Source organism: Thalassophryne amazonica, chromosome 2 (genome assembly GCF_902500255.1).
Source record: "Thalassophryne amazonica chromosome 2, fThaAma1.1, whole genome shotgun sequence".
Lineage (NCBI taxonomy): Eukaryota > Metazoa > Chordata > Actinopteri > Batrachoidiformes > Batrachoididae > Thalassophryne > Thalassophryne amazonica.
This window is the reverse complement of record NC_047104.1, coordinates 67226055-67245484: the sequence shown is the minus strand read 5'-3', so window position 1 is coordinate 67245484 and position 19430 is coordinate 67226055. Positions and strand designations below refer to the sequence as shown.

Sequence of the window (19430 nt, the reverse complement as noted above, 5' to 3'; positions counted from 1 at the left end):
AAATTGCATAGCTGACGTAGACTTTCCAGTCCCCATTTGAAAAATTGGAACCAACAGCCCCACTGACCAGCCTACAGAGTCCACATCTTCCACGTGACATCAAAAATAAGGGCCAACCAGGACACCCCAAGAATAATCAGAGTTTTCAAACTCACAGAGTAACTCACATCCACTCCTGGTTCATAGCCACATGGATGATCAACTTCATCCATGTGGCTATGAACCAGGTTTCAACCTGGGTTCAACCTGCTCTTGATCTGAGCCCTCACCTTGGCCAAATCTGCTTTAATCATTTAACCCAACCACAGGCTTCTGCTCACATTAACGCATTGCCCACAGCCACAGTGGCATACTGTGAGGAAAATAAATATTTGAACACCCTGTGATTTTGCAAGTTCTCCCACTTAGAAATCATGGAGGGGTCTGAAATTCTCATCTTAGGTGCATGTCCACTGTGAGAGACATAATCACAATGTATGAGTTTTTTAATAATTTATTTGTATGTTACTGCTGCAAATAAGTATTTGATCCCCTACCAACCAGCAAGAATCCTGGCTCACATAGACCTGTTAATTTTTCTTTAAGAAGTCCTCTTATTCTGCACTCCTGTATTAACTGCACCTGTTTGAACTTGTTACCTGTATAAAAGACACCTCTTCACACACTCCAACCTGTCCACCATAGCCAAGACCCAAGAGCTGTCTAAGGACACCAGGGACAAAACTGTAGACCTGCACAAAGCTGGGATGGTCTGGGATTCCATGCAAGATCTCACTTTGTGGGGTAAGGTCATAACTACACAGGAGGACCTGATCAATGACCTGAAGAGAGCTGGGACCACAGTCACAAAGATTACATTAGTAACGCATGATGCTGTCATGGTTTAAAATCTTGCAGAGCAGCAAGGTCCCCCTGCTCAAGCCAGCACATGTCCAGGCCTGTTTGAAGTTCACCAGTGACCATCTGGATGATCCAGAGGAGGCATGGGAGAAGGTCAAATCAAATCAAATCAATTTTATTTATATAGCGCCAAATCACAACAAACAGTTGCCCCAAGGCGCCTTATATTGTAAGGCAAGGCCATACAATAATTACGGAAAAACCCCAACGGTCAAAACGACCCCCTGTGAGCAAGCACTTGGCAACAGTGGGAAGGAAAAACTCCCTTTTAACAGGAAGAAACCTCCAGCAGAACCAGGCTTAGGGAGGGGCAGTTTTCTGCTGGGACTGGTTGGGGCTGAGGGAGAGAACCAGGAAAAAGACATGCTGTGGAGGGGAGCAGAGATCAATCACTAATGATTAAAAGCAGAGTGGTGCATACAGAGCAAAAAGAGAAAGAAACACTCAGTGCATCATGGGAACCCCCCAGCAGTCTAAGTATATAGCAGCATAACTAAGGGATGGTTCAGGGTCACCTGATCCAGCCCTAACTATAAGCTTTAGCAAAAAGGAAAGTTTTAAGCCTAATCTTAAAAGTAGAGAGGGTGTCTGTCTCCCTGATCTGAATTGGGAGCTGGTTCCACAGGAGAGGAGCCTGAAAGCTGAAGGCTCTGCCTCCCATTCTACTCCTACAAACCCTAGGAACTACAAGTAAGCCTGCAGTCTGAGAGCGAAGCGCTCTATTGGGGTGATATGGTACTATGAGGTCCCTAAGATAAGCTGGGACCTGATTATTCAAAACCTTATAAGTAAGAAGAAGAATTTTAAATTCTATTCTAGAATTAACAGGAAGCCAATGAAGAGAGGCCAATATGGGTGAGATATGCTCTCTCCTTCTAGTCCCTGTTAGCACTCTATCTGCAGCATTTTGAATTAACTGAAGGCTTTTCAGGGAACTTTTAGGACAACCTGATAATAATGAATTACAATAGTCCAGCCTAGAGGAAATAAATGCATGAATTAGTTTTTCAGCATCACTCTGAGACAAGACCTTTCTAATTTTAGAGATATTGCGCAAATGCAAAAAAGCAGTCCTACATATTTGTTTAATATGCACATTGAATGACATATCCTGATCAAAAATGACTCCAAGATTTCTCACAGTATTACTAGAGGTCAGGGTAATGCCATCCAAGGATCTGGAGTAAGGATCTGGTTAGACACCATGTTTCTAAGATTTGTGGGGCCAAGTACAATAACTTCAGTTTTATCTGAGTTTAAAAGCAAGAAATTAAGAGGTCATCCATGTCTTTATGTCTGTAAGACAATCCTGCAGTTTAGCTAATTGGTGTGTGTCCTCTGGCTTCATGGATAGATAAAGCTGGGTATCATCTGCGTAACAATGAAAATTTAAGCAATGCCGTCTAATAATACTGCCTAAGGGAAACATGTATAAAGTGAATAAAATTGGTCCTAGCACAGAACCTTGTGGAACTCCATAATTAACCTTAGTCTGTGAAGAAGATTCCCCATTTACATGAACAAATTGTAATCTATTAGATAAATATGATTCAAGCCACCGCAGCGCAGTGCCTTTAATACCTATGGCATGCTCTAATCTCTGTAATAAAATTTTATGGTCAACAGTATCAAAAGCAGCACTGAGGTCTAACAGAACAAGCACAGAGATGAGTCCACTGTCTGAGGCCATAAGAAGATCATTTGTAACCTTCACTAATGCTGTTTCTGTACTATGATGAATTCTAAAACCTGACTGAAACTCTTCAAATAGACCATTCCTCTGCAGATGATCAGTTAGCTGTTTTACAACTACCCTTTCAAGAATTTTTGAGAGAAAAGGAAGGTTGGAGATTGGCCTATAATTAGCCAAGATAGCTGGGTCAAGTGATGGCTTTTTAAGTAATGGTTTAATTACTGCCACCTTAAAAGCCTGTGGTACATAGACAACTAATAAAGACAGACTGATCATATTTAAGATCGAAGCATTAATTAATGGTAGGGCTTCCTTGAGCAGCCTGGTAGGAATGGGGTCTAACAGACATGTTGATGGTTTGGAGGAAGTAACTAATGAAAATAACTCAGACAGAACAATCGGAGAGAAAGAGTCTAACCAAATACCGGCATCACTGAAAGCAGCCAAACATAATGATACGTCTTTGGGATGGATATAAGTAATTTTTTCTCTAATAGTTAAAATATTATTAGCAAAGAAAGCCATGAAGTCATTACTAGTTAAAGTTAAAGGAATACTTGGCTCAATAGAGCTCTGACTCTTTGTCAGCCTGGCTACAGTGCTGAAAAGAAACATGGGGTTGTTCTTATTTTCTTCAATTAGTGATGAGTAGTAAGATGTCCTAGCTTTACGGAGGGCTTTTTTATAGAGCAACAAACTCTTTTTCCAGGCTAAGTGAAGATCTTCTAAATTAGTGAGATGCCATTTCCTCTCCAACTTACAGGTTATCTGCTTTAAGCTGCGAGTTTGTGAGTTATACCACGGAGTCAGGCACTTCTGATTTAAAGCTCTCTTTTTCAGAGGAGCTACAGTATCCAAAGTTGTCTTCAATGAGGATGTAAAACTATTGACGAGATACTCTATCTCACTTACAGAGTTTAGGTAGCTACTCTGCACTGTCTTGTTATATGGCATTAGAGAACATAAAGAAGGAATCATATCCTTAAACCTAGTTACAGCGCTTTCTGAAAGACTTCTAGTGTAATGAAACTTATTCCCCACTAAATGTAAATGTTATTAAGAAATGATCAGACAGAAGGGAGTTTTCAGGGAATAAGTCTTCCATTTCCATACCATAAGTCAGAACAAGATCTAAGATATGATTAAAGTGGTGGGTGGACTCATTTACAATTTGAGCAAAGCCAATTCAGTCTAATAATAGATTAAATGCAGTGTTGAGGCTGTCATTCTCAGCATTTGTGTGGATGTTAAAATCACCCACTGTAATTATCTTATCTGAGCTAAGCCCTAAGTCAGACAAAAGGTCTGAAAATTTACAGAGAAACTCACAGTAACGACCAGGTGGACGATAGATAATAACAAATAAAACTGATTTTTGGGACTTCCAATTTGGATGGACAAGACTAAGAGTCAAGCTTTCAAATGAATTAAAGCTCTGTCTGGGTTTTTGATTAATTAATAAGCTGGAATGGAAGATTGCTGCTAATCCTCCGCCTCGGCCCGTGCTACGAGCATTCTGGCAGTTAGTGTGACTCAGGGGTGTTGACTCATTTAAACTAACATATTCATCCTGCTGTAACCAGGTTTCTGTAAGGCAGAATAAATCAATATGTTGATCAATTATTATATCATTTACTAACAGGGACTTAGAAGAGAGAGACCTAATGTTTAATAGACCACATTTAACTGTTTTAGTCTGTGGTGCAGTTGAAGATGCTATATTATTTTTTCTTTTTGAATTTTTATGCTTAAATAGATTTTTACTGGTTATTGGTGGTCTGGGAGCAGGCACCGTCTCTACGGGGATGGGGTAATGAGGGGATGGCAGGGGGAGAGAAGCTGCAGAGAGGTGTGTAAGACTACAACTCTGCTTCCTGGTCCCAACCCTGGATAGTCACGGTTTGGAGGATTTAAGAAAATTGGCCAGATTTCTAGAAATGAGAGCTGCTCCATCCAAAGTGGGATGGATGCCATCTCTCCTAACAAGACCAGGTTTTCCCCAGAAGCTTTGCCAATTATCTATGAAGCCCACCTCATTTTTTTTCATGATCATTTTCATGGTCATTTTCAGGTCATGTGGTCAGATGAGACCAGAATAGAGCTTTTTGGACTCAGCTCCACTTAACATGTTTAGATGATGAGAACAACCCCAAGAAAACCATCCCAACCGTGAAGCATGGGTGTGGAAACATCATACTCTGGGGGTGCTCTTCTGCAAAGGGGACAGGACGACTGCACTGTATTGGGAGGATGGATGGGGTCATGTATTGCGAGATTTTGGCAAACAACCTCCTTCCCTCAGTAAGAGCATTGAAGCTGGGTCATGGCTGGGTCTTTCAGCATGACAATGACCCCAAACACACACCCCAACACGCAACAAAGGAGGAGCTCCGTAAGAAGCATTTCAAGATCCTGGAGTGGCCTGGCCAGTCTCCAGACCTGAAATCAATAGAGAATCTTTGGAGGGAGCTGAAACTCCAAACCTGAAAGATCTAGAGAAGATCTGTATGGAGGAGTGGACCAAAATCTCTGCTGCAGTGTGTGAAAACCTGATGGAAAAACTACAGGAAACATTTGACCTCTGTAATTGCAAACAAAGGCTACTGTACCAAATATTAACACTGATTTTCACAGGTGTTGAAATACTTATTTGCAGCAGTAACATACAAATAAATTATAAATCTCAATACAAATAAATACAATAAATCTCTCACAGTGGACATGCACCTAAGATGAAAATTTCAGACCCTTCCATGATTTCTAAGTGGGAGAACTTGCAAAATCACAGGGTGTTCAAATACTTTTTTTCCTCACTGTAAATGTCTATGCTATGATACACTACGACAAGCCAGCAAATCTCAGAGATCACTGTGCAGATTGTCTGTTAAATTTAAGGTCATCATAAACTCCAGCATATCAGCCACATTCATCAGCACATACATAACAAACTGTGAGGAATGGACAAAATAATCATACCTCTGTAAGTTCCAGATTACTTAGTGCGCCCATGTGTGTGTGTGTGTGTGTGTGTGTGTGTGTGCGTGCGCATTTGTTTCCAGATATTCCAGCAGCTGGAGAGAGATCGTATCAGCATGGTCAGATGTACATTATGGGACCACTGCAACCATTTCTCCATGCAGTGTGTCAAAGACGATGACGTGAGCTCACTATCTGTCTTTTGTAGTTAGTTAGGTTAGTATCTCACTGGACGCGACTATTGGAGAGTAGCTGGAGACGTTAATTAGCAACCAAACATGCAAATGAGAGAAAAATTCGCAGTTGGTATCTCACTGAGGTGCTACAAACAAAGCGTTCCACAGGAAGTGCTCAGCTGCTATTAACCTGATATAATCCATGTGAAAAGATGCTGTGGAAATTCCCCTGAGAGGAACAGCACTGTAAGTAATAATAAAAACAATGCCTTTTTTCTCTACTGAGGACAAAAAATACAACCCCAATTCCAGTGAAGTTGGGATGTTGTGTAAAATGTAAATAAAAACAGAATACAATGATTTGCAAATCCTCTTCAACCTATATTCAATTGAATACACCACAAAGATAAGATACTTAATGTTCAAACTGGTAAACCTTATTGTTTTTGTGCAAATATTTGCTCATTTTGAAATGGATGCCTGCAACACGTTTCAAAAAAGCTGGGACAGTGGTATGTTTACCACTGTGTTACATCACCTTTCATTCTAACAACACTCAATAAGCATTTGGGAAATGTAGGTCGAATTCTTTCCCATTCATGCTTGTACGACTTCAGTTGTTCAACAGTTCAGGGTCTCCATTGTTGTATTTTGCGCTTCATAATGCACCACACATTTTCAATGGGCGACAGGTCTGGACTGCAGGCAGGCCAGTCTAGTACCTGCACTCTTTTACTACGAAGCCACGCTGTTGTATCGCGTGCAGAATGTGGCTTGGCATTGTCTTGCTGAAATAAGCAGGGGCATCCCTGAAAAAGACATTGCTTGGATGGCAGCATGTGTTGCTCCAAAACCTGGAAGTACCTTTCAGCATTGATGGTGCCATCACAGATGTGTAAGTTGCCCATGTCAGGGGCACTAACACACCCCCACACCATCACAAATGCTGGCTTTTGAACTTTGTGTATGGAGGGTCTTTTTCCTCTTTTGTCCGGAGGACAAGACATTTATGATTTCCAAAAACAATTTGAAATGTGGACTCATCAGACCACAGCACACTTTTCCACTTTGCGTATATCTATTTCAAATGAGCTCGGCTCAGAGAAGGCGGCGGCGTTTCTGGATGTTGTCGATGTATGGCTTTCGCTTTGCATGAAAATTCAGTAAGGTATACCTTATATATTATATTCCAATTCTAAAATGGAACTATGCTAGTATATAAAGGTATATCTAAATATCTAAAAAGGAAGCATAAAACAGGAGAGTAGAAAAGAGTAGAGTAGAGCCACTTAGGTATGGTAGAGTTTTAACTTGCACTTGTAGATGTAGCAACGAACTGTGTTAACTGACAATGGTTTTCTGAAGTGTTCCTGAGCCCACACAGTAAGATCCTTTACACAATGATGCCGATTTTTAATGCAGTGCCACCTGAGGGTTTGAAGGTCACGGTCATTCAGTGTTGGTTTTCGGCCTTGCTGCTTACATGTAGAAAGTTCTCCAGAGTCTCTGAATCTTCTGATTATATAATGGACTGTAGATGATGGAATCCCTAAATTCCTTGCAACTGAATGTTGAGAAACATTGTTCTTAAAGTGTTGGACTATTTTTATACGCAGTTGTTCACAAAGTGATGATCCTTGCAACATCTTTGCTCGAACATATTTTTGATCTCTGTTCTTTCCACTATGAGGATATGACTGGTGACAGGATAATCATAAGCGTATTGGTGGCTTCCCTGACTAGTCTCCTTCCAGTCTCCAAACATTACCACAATGTTTGTCTTTCTTAATGATTGATATGAAGTCCAGGAGATATGTACAATCGCTTGCAAAAGCATTCATACCCCTTGGTATTTCACACATTTTAATTTGTTTATGGCATTTCAAACAGGAGGGTTTTCTTTCACAAAAACATTAAATTTAGGCTTGCATCTCAGATGTACCTTCTGGCAAATTGTAGCTGAACTTTCAGGTCTTCTTTTTAATAAACTCTCCTCTGTACCACTTCATCATGAAGCTGTATAACTAATGATACAAAATGCAAAAGATGCACTGTGCACAATTTCTCCAATTACAGCCACAGAAGCCTGTAACTTCGTATGGGTTGTCTGGGTTGTCTTGGTGGCTTTCCTCACTCTTGTCCATTTTGCACAGTCACTCAGTTTTTCAGAACTGTCTACTCCATACAGATTTACCATAGAGTGCCATACTATTTGTATTTCTTCATAACTGATGTAAATAAAGTCCAAGACATATTCAGTGACTTGGAAATGTTCATGTATCCATCCCCTGACTTGTCTGAAGAAAACTGGCAATTAAACTGTTTACAGGTATTATACTAAAGGGGCTGATTACTTATGCAACCCATCATCTTGGCTTTATATTTTAAATTAATTTATATCACATTGCAAAGATTTACTTTCAGTTTGGGTCTAAGGAAGATAATTTAGACATTTTTATATCAAGAAGCCTGATTTTCTTTTTGTATTTGAAATGCCATAAACAAATTAAAATGCGTGAAATACCAAGGGGTATGAATTCTTTTGCAAGCCACAGTATTTAGTGACTTAGAAATGTTTATGTGTCCATCCCCTGACATGTCTCCGGAAAAATGGCTGTGATTAATTGCATGAAATATTATCCTTATATTTAGTGTATCTAATGACTTATGGGCTGTGAAAATTGAGAGACTCTATAAATGGCTGAAATCCCCAAATGGTTCATGCATATTTTTGTTAAACCTCTTTAATTTTAGCAGAAAGTTGACAGCAAAGCCACGTCGTGACTGTTTCATTTCTACTCCACTGTGGCGGTGCACAGACAAAATTACAAAAAAAAATAAAATAAAATGTGTCACTATCGAAATACTTATGGGCCTGACTGCTGAAGCACATGGCTTGCATATTGTTTTGCACCACATTGATGGTCAGCATGGTGACAGCAAAATGTAACAGAAATCTCTGCATACTTATTAAGTTAAACATGAACATTACCAAATAGTGCTTTCAAATGCATTGTTTGCTTTTCTAAAATCAGTCTTATGAAGAGGCGAGAGAGTGTCTGGAAATGTGTGACATCACTGCAGACAACAACTGTTTCATAGAGACAAAAACAACAGGTTCAAGGCCACCAGGTAAGCCAACAATGTGAAAGACACTCACACCAAGAAAAAAAAAAATACAATTGTATGCAAACATTTGGGCACCCCTGATAATTTTCATGAATTTCCTTTATAAATCATTGTTTGTCTGGATCAGAAATTTTATTTAAATTTTATTTAAATGTTTGTCTGCTATATTTCATATAGCAGACAAACACACTGATATTTGAGAAGTGAAATGAAGTTTCTAGTATTCACAGAAAGTGTGCAATAATTATTTAAACAAAATTAGGCAGGTGCATAAATTTGGGCACCCTTGTCATTTTATTAATTTGAATACATTTATCACTAATTATTGGAACACAAAATTGGTTTGGTAAGCTCACTGACCCTTGACTTCCTCACACAGGTGGATCCAATCATGAGAAAAGGTATTTAAGGTGACCATTTGCAAATGTTTCTCCTCTTTGCATCTCTTCTAATGAGTGGCAACATCGGAGCCTCTAAACAACTCTCAAATGACCTGAAAACAAAGACTGTGCAACATCATGGTTTAGGGGAAGGATACAAAAAGCTATCTCAAAGATTTCAGCTGTCAGTTTCCACTGTGAGGAACATAGTGAGGAAATGGAAGACCACAGGCACAGTACTAGTTAAGGCCTGAAGTGGCAGGCCAAGAAATATCTCAGATAAGCTGAAGCAAAGGATGGTGAGAACAGTCATAGTCAACCCACAGACCTGCTCCAAAGACCTACAACATGATCTTGTTGCAGACAGTGTCTCTGTGCATCATTCAACTATACAGCACACTTTGCACAAAGAGATGCTGTATGATGCTATAATGCAGAGGAAGCCTTTTCTGCATACACGCCACAAATGGAGTCGCTTGAGGTATGCTAAAGCACATTTGGACAAGCCAGCTTCATTTTGGCATGAGGCGCTGTGGACTGATGAAACTAAAATTGAGTTATTTGGACATAACAAGGGGTGGTATGTATGGCGGAAAAAGAGCACAGCATACCAAGAAAAACACTTGCTACCTACAGTAAAATTTTGAGGCGGTTCCATCATGCTGTGTGGCTGTGTGGCCAGTGCAGGTACTGGGAATCTTGTTAAAGTTGATGGTCACATGAATTCCAGTCAGTATCAGCAGATTCCTGAGAACAATGTTCAGGAATCAGTGACAAAGTTGAAGTTGCACTGGGGCTGGATCTTTCAACAAGACAATAACCCTAAACACTGCTCAAAATCTACAAAGGCATTCATGTAGACAAACAAGTACAACGTTCTGGAACGGCATCTCAGTCCTCAGACCTGAATATTATTGAAAATCTGTGGTGTGATTTTAAGCAGGCTGTCCATGCTTGGAAACCAACAAACCTGAAATGTTTTGTAAAGAAGAATTGTTGTGAAAGTGTCGTGACACGGACCCACAACAGGGGGCGTTAATGAACGGACAATGGATAAGCCAAAAGTAACAATTTAATGTTGTGAATCGCACAACGACGTACAGACAATAACAATATGGTGGACTGTCAATTATACACAAAGTGACGTGTGGGCAGGCTCAACATTAGAAGACGCCTGGCGAGAGAAGAGCCGGATCCCACACAGCTTCCACCACCAACGGAGCTGAAGAACACCGGAGCCGCCAAGCCCTGCGCCCCAGGTGGCCGCTGTCTTCAGCAGTCAGACCCGGTACTGCTGGCAGAGAACAGAGACAGTCCTGATGAGTGTGAGTTCGCACACTCAGTAATCCCACAGTCTGTATACAGTTAGGAGGGAAAACCTCCACCTCCAATCACACACTCGTGCAGCTCCTGTCTAACCACTTATCTGGTTGGGGTGTGAAGCAAAGCCGTCACTGATCACACCAAACGCCAATCCCACAGATAAGGCAACACCCACAGGAAAACGGCTGCAAAGAAGTTCAGACTATTAGTCAGTGTTAAGTACAGCAGAGAATATTACCTGAATGGTAGCTGATTTCTCGGCGAGGAGGTGGAGTTGCAGTCCGGCCTTTATGGTGATGGTGATGAGATGAATGAGTGACAGCTGGTGCTGAGGATGAGTGACAGCTGTCACTCCCAGTGGCTCCGGCGCACTCTCGTGCTTGAAGCCCGCACTCCAAGCAGGGCGCCATCTGGTGGTGGTGGGCCAGCAGTACCTCCTCTTCAGCGGCCCACACAACAGGACCCCCCCCTCAACGGGCGCCTCCTGGCACCCGACCAGGCTTGTCCGGGAGCCGGGCGTAGAAATCGGCCAGGAGGGCCGGGTCCAGGATGAAGCTCCTCTTCACCCAGGAGCGTTCTTCGGGTCCATATCCTTCCCAGTCCACCAAATACTGGAACCCCCGGCCCTTTCGACGAACGTCCAGGAGTCGGCGCACAGTCCAAGCCAGCTCCCTGTCGATGATCCGGGCAGGCGGCGGCGCCGGTCCAGGGGCACAGAGGGGAGAGGTGTGGCAGGGTTTGAGTCTGGAGACGTGGAATACTGGATGTATCCGCAGTGAAGCTGGCAGCTTCAGCTTCACTGCGGCTGGACTGAGGACCTTCACGATGGTGAAGGGTCCTATAAATCTGTCCTTAAGCTTCTGGGATTCCGTTTGTAGAGGTATGTCCTTTGTGGATAACCAGACCACCTGCCCGGGCTGGTATGCAGGGGCCGGGGAACGCCAGCGGTCTGCATGGGCCTTAGCCCTCGTCTGGGCTCTGAGCAGGGCAGAGCGGGCGGTACGCCACACCTGACGGCACTTCCTCAGATGGGCCTGGACCGAGGGCACCCCGACCTCTCCCTCCACTAGCGGAAACAATGGGGGCTGGTACCCCAAACACACCTCAAACGGGGAGAGGCCGGTGGCAGATGAAACTTGGCTATTATGAGCGTACTTGATCCAGGCCAGATGGTTACTCCAGGCCGTCGGGTGCGCGGAGGTCACGCAGCGGAGGGCCTGCTCCAGTTCCTGGTTCGTCCGCTCTGCCTGCCCTTTCGTCTGGGGGTGGTACCCAGACGAGAGACTGACAGTGGCCCCCAGTTCCCTGCAGAAACTCCTCCAGACCTGGGAGGAGAACTGAGGACCACGATCCGAGACAATATCCGATGGAATCCCATGCAGACGCACGACATGGTGGACCAGGAGGTCTGCAGTCTCCTGGGCCGTCGGGAGCTTCGGGAGGGCCACAAAGTGGGCCGCCTTGGAGAACCGGTCCACTATCGTGAGGATGGTAGTCATGCCCTGGGACGGCGGGAGGCCCGTGACAAAGTCCAGGCCGATGTGAGACCAGGGGCGATGAGGCACGGGCAGAGGCTGGAGGAGGCCTTGGGCCTTGTGGTGGTCGGCTTTGCCCCTGGCACAGGTGGTGCAGGCCTGGACATACTCCCGGACGTCGACTTCCATAGACGCCCACCAGAAGTGCTGCCGGACTACTGCCACGGTCCTTCGCACCCCTGGATGACAGGAGAGCTTGGAACCATGACAGAAGTCAAGGACCGCAGCCCTGGCCTCTGGTGGGACGTACAATTTGTTCTTCGGACCTGTCCCCGGGTCCGGGCTCCGTGTCAGGGCCTCCCGGACGGTCTTCTCCACGTCCCAGGTAAGGGTGGCCACGACAGTGGACTCGGGGATGATGGTTTCAGGGGGGTCTGACAGCTCGGTCTTGACCTCCTCTTCATGCACCCGGGACAGGGCGTCAGATCGTTGGTTTTTTGTCCCGGGGCGGTAGGTGATCCGGAAGTCAAAACGCCCGAAGAACAGTGACCAGCGGGCTTGCCTGGGGTTCACACGCCTGGCGGTCCGAATGTACTCCAGGTTCCGATGGTCCATGAAAACCGTAAATGGTACCGATGCTCCCTCCAACAGATGTCTCCACTCCTCAAGAGCCTCCTTCACCGCAAGAAGTTCCCGATTGCGGACGTCATAGTTCCTTTCAGCCGGGGTCAACCTGCGGGAAAAGTAGGCACATGGATGGAGAACCTTGTCAGACTCCCCGCTCTGGGATAGCATGGCTCCTATCCCTGAGTCAGAGGCGACCACTTCAACTACGAACTGGCGATTAGGATCGGGCTGCACCAGAACTAGTGCAGTCGAGAACCGGCGTTTCAACTCCCTAAACGCGGCTTCGCACCGATCCGACCAGGCGAAGGGGACTTTTGTGGAGGTCAGGGCTGTCAGGGGGCTAACTACCTGACTGTAGCCCTTGATGAACCTCCGGTAGAAATTTGCAAAACCGAGGAACTGTTGTAGTTTCCTACGGTTTGTTGGTTGGGGCCAATCTCTCACCGCCGCAACCTTGGCCGGATCAGGGGCGACGGAGTTGGAGGAGATTATGAACCCCAGGAAGGACAAAGAAGTGCGGTGGAACTCGCACTTCTCACCCTTCACAAACAGCCGGTTCTCCAACAACCGCTGTAGGACCTGACGTACATGCTTGACATGGGTCTCAGGATCCGGAGAAAAGATGAGTATATCATCTAGATATACGAAGACAAACCGATGCAGGAAGTCCCGCAAGATGTCATTAACCAACGCTTGGAACGTCGCGGGTGCATTGGTGAGGCCGAACGGCATGACCAGGTACTCAAAGTGACCTAAGGGGGTGTTAAATGCCGTCTTCCACTCGTCTCCCTCCCGGATCCGAACCAGGTGATAAGCATTCCTAAGATCCAATTTCGTGAATATTTGGGCTCCATGCAGGGGCGTGAACACTGAATCCAACAGGGGTAACGGGTATCGGTTGCGAACCGTGATCTTGTTCAGCCCTCTGTAATCAATGCATAGACGGAGTCCGCCATCCTTCTTGCCCACAAAAAAGAAACCAGCACCCATCGGGGAGGTGGAGTTCCGGATCAACCCGGCAGCTAACGAGTCCCGGATGTAGGTCTCCTTTGATTCGCGTTCCGGACGTGAGAGGTTGTACAGCCTGCTGGACGGGTACTCAGCGCCCGGTATCAAATCAATGGCACAATCGTACGGACGGTGTGGGGGCAGCGTGAGTGCCAGATCCTTGCAGAAGGCGTCAGCAAGGTCATGGTACTCGGCTGGCACCGCCGCCAGATTGGGGGGGACTAAAACCTCCTCCTTAGCTGTCACACCAGGTGGAACCGAGGATCCTAAACACTCCCGGTGCCAGGTTTCGCTCCACTGAACCACAACCCCAGACGGCCAATCAATCCGGGGATTGTGTTTCAACACCCATGGAAAACCCAAAATCACTCAGGAGGTAGAAGGTGTTACATAAAACACAATCTCCTCCCTGTGATTCCCAGACACCACCAATGTCACTGGCTGTGTCTGGTGTGTGATTAGTGGAAGAAGGGTGCCATCTAGTGTCCGCACCGACAATGGTGATGGTAAGGCCACTAGAGGGAGCCCAACCTCCTTTGCCCATCTGCTATCCAGCAGATTCCCCTCCGACCCCGTGTCCACCAGTGCTGGGGCGTGAAAGGTTAGATCCCCGCTCAGGATCGTGACTGGGATCCGTGCAGATCTTCGGGGTTTCCCCGCGTGGGTGTTGTGACCCACCCTTAGCCCAGTCTCTAAGGACGAGTGCTACTGTTTTGACCGTTTGGGGCATTCTCTCTGTGTGTGCTCGGTTGAGCTGCAGACAAAAACACTCTCCGCGGATCAGCCTCCTTTGTCTCTGATCTGATCGCTTTTTGGCCCTGCTCGTTTCCATAGCAACGTCAGCAGGGGGAGCTGTTGTCACGTGGAAAGCCCTGGCAGTGGAGCGTGGGGAAGTCGGCTCCCTTTCGGACCCGGGAGGAAGAGGGACGGCTTGTGCCTGACCACGCCCTTCGTCTCGCTCCCGTCGGTGTTCTGTTAATCGGTTGTCTAACCGTATAACCAGGTCGATAAGCCCATCTAAATCCCGCAGCTCGTCCTTCGTCACCAGGTGCTCCTTAAGGACCAGAGACAGTCCGTTTACAAAGGCGGCGCGGAGCGCAACAGCATTCCAGCCGGCTCGCGCTGCCGCGATGCGGAAGTCGACTGCATACTTCGCTGCGCTCCGACGCCCCGGCCATATGGACAGCAGCACGCTTGAAGCGGTCTCGCCTCTATGAGGGTGGTCGAACACCTGTCGGAACTCCCTCACAAACTCAGTGTAAACCGTTAGGAGCCGTGAATTCTGCTCCCAGAGCGCCGTAGCCCAGGCGCGTGCCTCTCCTCGAAGCAAATTTATAACGTAAGCCACCCGGCTAGCGTCTGACGCGTACATGATGGGACGCTGTGAAAAGACGAGCGAGCACTGCATCAAGAAGTCCGCGCACGTCTCCACACAGCCTCCGTACGGCTCCAGAGGACTTATGTATGCTTCAGGGGAAGGTGGGGGGGTTCGTTGAACGAACAGCGGAATGTCTGTCTCTGGCACACGGTCAGCAGGAGGAGGTGCTGCAGCAGCGCCCTGAGCATGCGCTTCCACCTGGGCGGTGAGAGCCTCCATCCTACGATTGAGAACAATGCTCTGCTCGGTAACTAAGTCCAACTGAGCGGTAAAGGCGGTTAAGATGTGCTGCAGCTCACCCAACACGCCTCCTGCTGGCGCCTGTGCACCTCGCTCTTCCCTTGGCTGTTCAAGCGATGGTTGACGCCCCTCGGGATCCATGACGCTGGCCGAGAAATCCTGTTGTGAAAGTGTCGTGACACGGACCCACAACAGGGGGCGTTAATGAACGGACAATGGATAAGCCAAAAGTAACAATTTAATGTTGTGAATCGCACAACGACGTACAGACAATAACAATATGGTGGACTGTCAATTATACACAAAGTGACGTGTGGGCAGGCTCAACGATAGAAGTCGCCTGGCGAGAGAAGAGCCGGATCCCACACAGCTTCCACCACCAACGGAGCTGAAGAACACCAGAGCCGCCAAGCCTTGCGCCCCAGGTGGCCGCTGTCTTCAGCAGTCAGACCCGGTACTGCTGGCAGAGAACAGAGACAGTCCTGATGAGTGTGAGTTCGCACACTCAGTAATCCCAGTCTGTATACAGTTAGGAGGGAAAACCTCCACCTCCAATCACACACTCGTGCAGCTCCTGTCTAACCACTTATCTGGTTGGGGTGTGAAGCGAAGCCATCACTGATCACATCAAACGCCAATCCCACAGATAAGGCAACACCCACAGGAAAACGGCTGCAAAGAAGTTCAGACTATTAGTCAGTGTTAAGTACAGCAGAGAATATTACCTGAATGGTAGCTGATTTCTCGGCGAGGAGGTGGAGTTGCAGTCCGGCCTTTATGGTGATGGTGATGAGATGAATGAGTGACAGCTGGTGCTGAGGATGAGTGACAGCTGTCACTCCCAGTGGCTCCGGCGCACTCTCGTGCTTGAAGCCCGCACTCCAAGCAGGGCGCCATCTGGTGGTGGTGGGCCAGCAGTACCTCCTCTTCAGCGGCCCACACAACAGGACCCCCCCCTCAACGGGCGCCTCCTGGCACCCGACCAGGCTTGTCCGGGAGCCGGGCGTAGAAATCGGCCAGGAGGGCCGGGTCCAGGATGAAGCTCCTCTTCACCCAGGAGCGTTCTTCGGGTCCATATCCTTCCCAGTCCACCAAATACTGGAACCCCCGGCCCTTTCGATGAACATCCAGGAGTCGGCGCACAGTCCAAGCCAGCTCCCTGTCGATGATCCGGGCAGGCGGCGGCGCCGGTCCAGGGGCACAGAGGGGAGAGGTGTGGCAGGGTTTGAGTCTGGAGACGTGGAATACTGGATGTATCCGCAGTGAAGCTGGCAGCTTCAGCTTCACTGTGGCTGGACTGAGGACCTTCACGATGGTGAAGGGTCCTACAAATCTGTCCTTAAGCTTCTGGGATTCCGTTTGTAGAGGTATGTCCTTTGTGGATAACCAGACCACCTGCCCGGGCTGGTATGCAGGGGCCGGGGAACGCCGGCGGTCTGCATGGGCCTTAGCCCTCGTCTGGGCTCTGAGCAGGGCAGAGCGGGCGGTACGCCACACCTGACGGCACTTCCTCAGAAGTTCAGACTATTAGTCAGTGTTAAGTACAGCAGAGAATATTACCTGAATGGTAGCTGATTTCTCGGCGAGGAGGTGGAGTTGCAGTCTTCTACCTTCAACTAGAATCCAGACTCTCATTGGAAGCTATATGAAGCTTTTAGAGGCTGTTATTTCTACAAAAGGGGATCTATTAAATACTGATGTATTTTTTCTGTTGGGGTGCCTAAATTTATGCACCTCCCTATTATTAATTATTCTGTAAATCCTATAAACTTAATTTCACTTCTCAATGTGTTTGTCTGCTATATGATATATTTAACTGAAATTGCTGATCCAAACCACCAGATTTATAAAGGAAAATCATGGAAATCATCAGGGGTGCCCAAACCTTTACATATAACTGTAAATAAATCAGAACTGCATCAGTGCCATCAAGTCAGTCTTTCAGAGAATCTACAGACTGAAAGCGAAACCTGTTCTCACTTCCTGAATGCACAGTTTCTCTCTTCTTTTCAGAGTCCATAGTGTTTGAGAGTTACTACCAGACACAGACATCAGGGGACAGCAATGGGCAAGCTCATTTTGCAGGAGGAGGAAACATGATGAGGAGGTAAGGCACAAGCTGCATGGGAGGAGGACACGGTGCTGTTACATCCTCAATCATCAGGTCACTTTAGCACAGCAAACACTACAGAAGGTGGTTAAAAATAAAAGGTTAAAACAAAAGCGCTGTGACATTTTTGCAACAATAGTAATGAAAAATAAAATACTGTCTCCTCCTGATTCATCCTTCACAACTGTAAATATTCACTCATGGGAACACACATGGTGAAACATGCAGCAGATACCAACCAAGTGTCTCATTCTTCTATCAATACCACAGAGATGAATTTATCATTTGGGTTTAAAGAGGGTCTTCATCGATCAGGGTCCCTTCACACATAGTGCAAAGTTTGGACGAAGTGCACACTTAGTGTGCAAGACGCAGGAATCATGTGCAAACTGTGTAATGTCATCCCTGCCTCCAATGCCTCGTACATCTGTTGCTACAAAAATTTGTGCACACAAGCACCTAAAAGACAAAGTGTGCGCTGTGCGAACCCACCGCACCCTCTCGTGGCAGGTGCCAGCCAAAATCCAGGTGACACACACAAACATCTAACACCAATCGCATGCCAACTAGAAAATGTGTGGCCAGTTGCACTCTTGGCACAGTAACAGACTGCAGACAATCACTGTCGTACAAATAGTAAATTTTGTCTCAGTGTCCCACAAGTGTGGCTTTGGTGTGTGCGCTGAGATGACAGAAGGTGTGGCTATGATAGAAGCGGCCGTGGAGATCTGTCATTCTGGACATTCCAGCTGGACACCACGTACTGTGTTTGGATGGACATGGACTAACAACTGCCCACTGTGATGTGCGTGTGTCTGTTTGCTGTTATCAAGTGGACATAAATAAAAATATATATCACTGTGGCGACATGCTGCAGCGAGTGAGTGCGCACACATGGACAGGCTGCTCCTAGGTTGAAACGGACCATCAGATCAGAACACGCAGCAGGCGATCTCACTGTCACGTCACCCACGTGAGCTCTGTTCTACATGACGCGGTGTCCTGCGGCGCATCGTCCACAAGACGCACGCGGCCGGTTGGAGATGCACCAGCAGATGTGGACATGAATGAGATGAGCGGACTGCTTCTCATTCATGTCATTTCATGACTGTATGTCTGTGACCATGGATCATCTACAGATAAACAGATGGATCATATTTGTATTGATCTCTTGATAAATGCGGTGTTTTTATATGGTGTGTGATTTTAATTTTTTTTGTAATACTCCCATGTCCTTCCCGATATGAGGCAGCTTCCCACAGCCTTCAAAGAACAGCTCCGTAGCTCAGTGGTAAAGTTGCTGACTGGCAATCAGAGCTTTTGAAAGCTCCGAGTTCACGTCAGGGGGGTGGTGTGTTTTTTCTTTTTTCTTTAAAATTAATCCACATAAGCAGCGCGATGTGGTTCCACAGGTAACGGCTGGTTTTTATTTTTTATTTATTCCACATAAACAGCACGATGTGCTGCACCTCGCACTATTCCTGCTTGAAAGACACCAGCGCGTGCATGAACTCTTGCACCGGGTTCATGCACGCCTGCCCGTCAGCGCGATGTTTCATGGTGCTCTAATTTTGAACTGTTTTGCACTGTTTCGCTGTAATCGACCAGACGTCAACCAAACTTCGCACTATGTGTGAAGGGGCCCTCAACACTGACCACAGGATAGAACTCATCAACAAAAACAGACAGGGCTTGAGTTGTGACCAAAGACATTTCTAGACATTTCTCAATCTTCTTCAGAACAAGATATAAGCAAAAACAGTGAACTGGTCAAATAACCTCCAACCTCCTCTGGCAACTACTTCTGCTTTGAATTTCAGTGGCTCCCCATTTGGGGTTGCCACAGCACCACACCAACCACCTGAATCTCCTTCTGCATCACAGCCATAAACCTGCTCTTTGGCCTCCCTCTTCACCTCCTGCCTGGTGGCTCCATCATTAGCCTCCTACTCCTGATATATTGCACATTCCTCCTCTAGATATGCCTGATTCATCTCACATCTCTGACTTTACCT

The 19430-nt window shown here is 46.4% G+C and overlaps 1 protein-coding gene across 1 annotated transcript in view; it reads left to right on the top strand.

Moving 5' to 3' along the window:
* Nucleotides 1-19430, top strand: part of LOC117525254 (proline-serine-threonine phosphatase-interacting protein 1-like) — a 90523-nt gene that overhangs the window by 58417 nt on the left and 12676 nt on the right. Inside the window, exons 11-13 of the mRNA XM_034187097.1 lie at nt 5653-5751; nt 8781-8877; nt 17319-17412. Of these exons, the coding sequence (XP_034042988.1) occupies nt 5653-5751; nt 8781-8877; nt 17319-17412 (290 nt within the window). The remainder of the gene's footprint in view (nt 1-5652; nt 5752-8780; nt 8878-17318; nt 17413-19430) is intronic.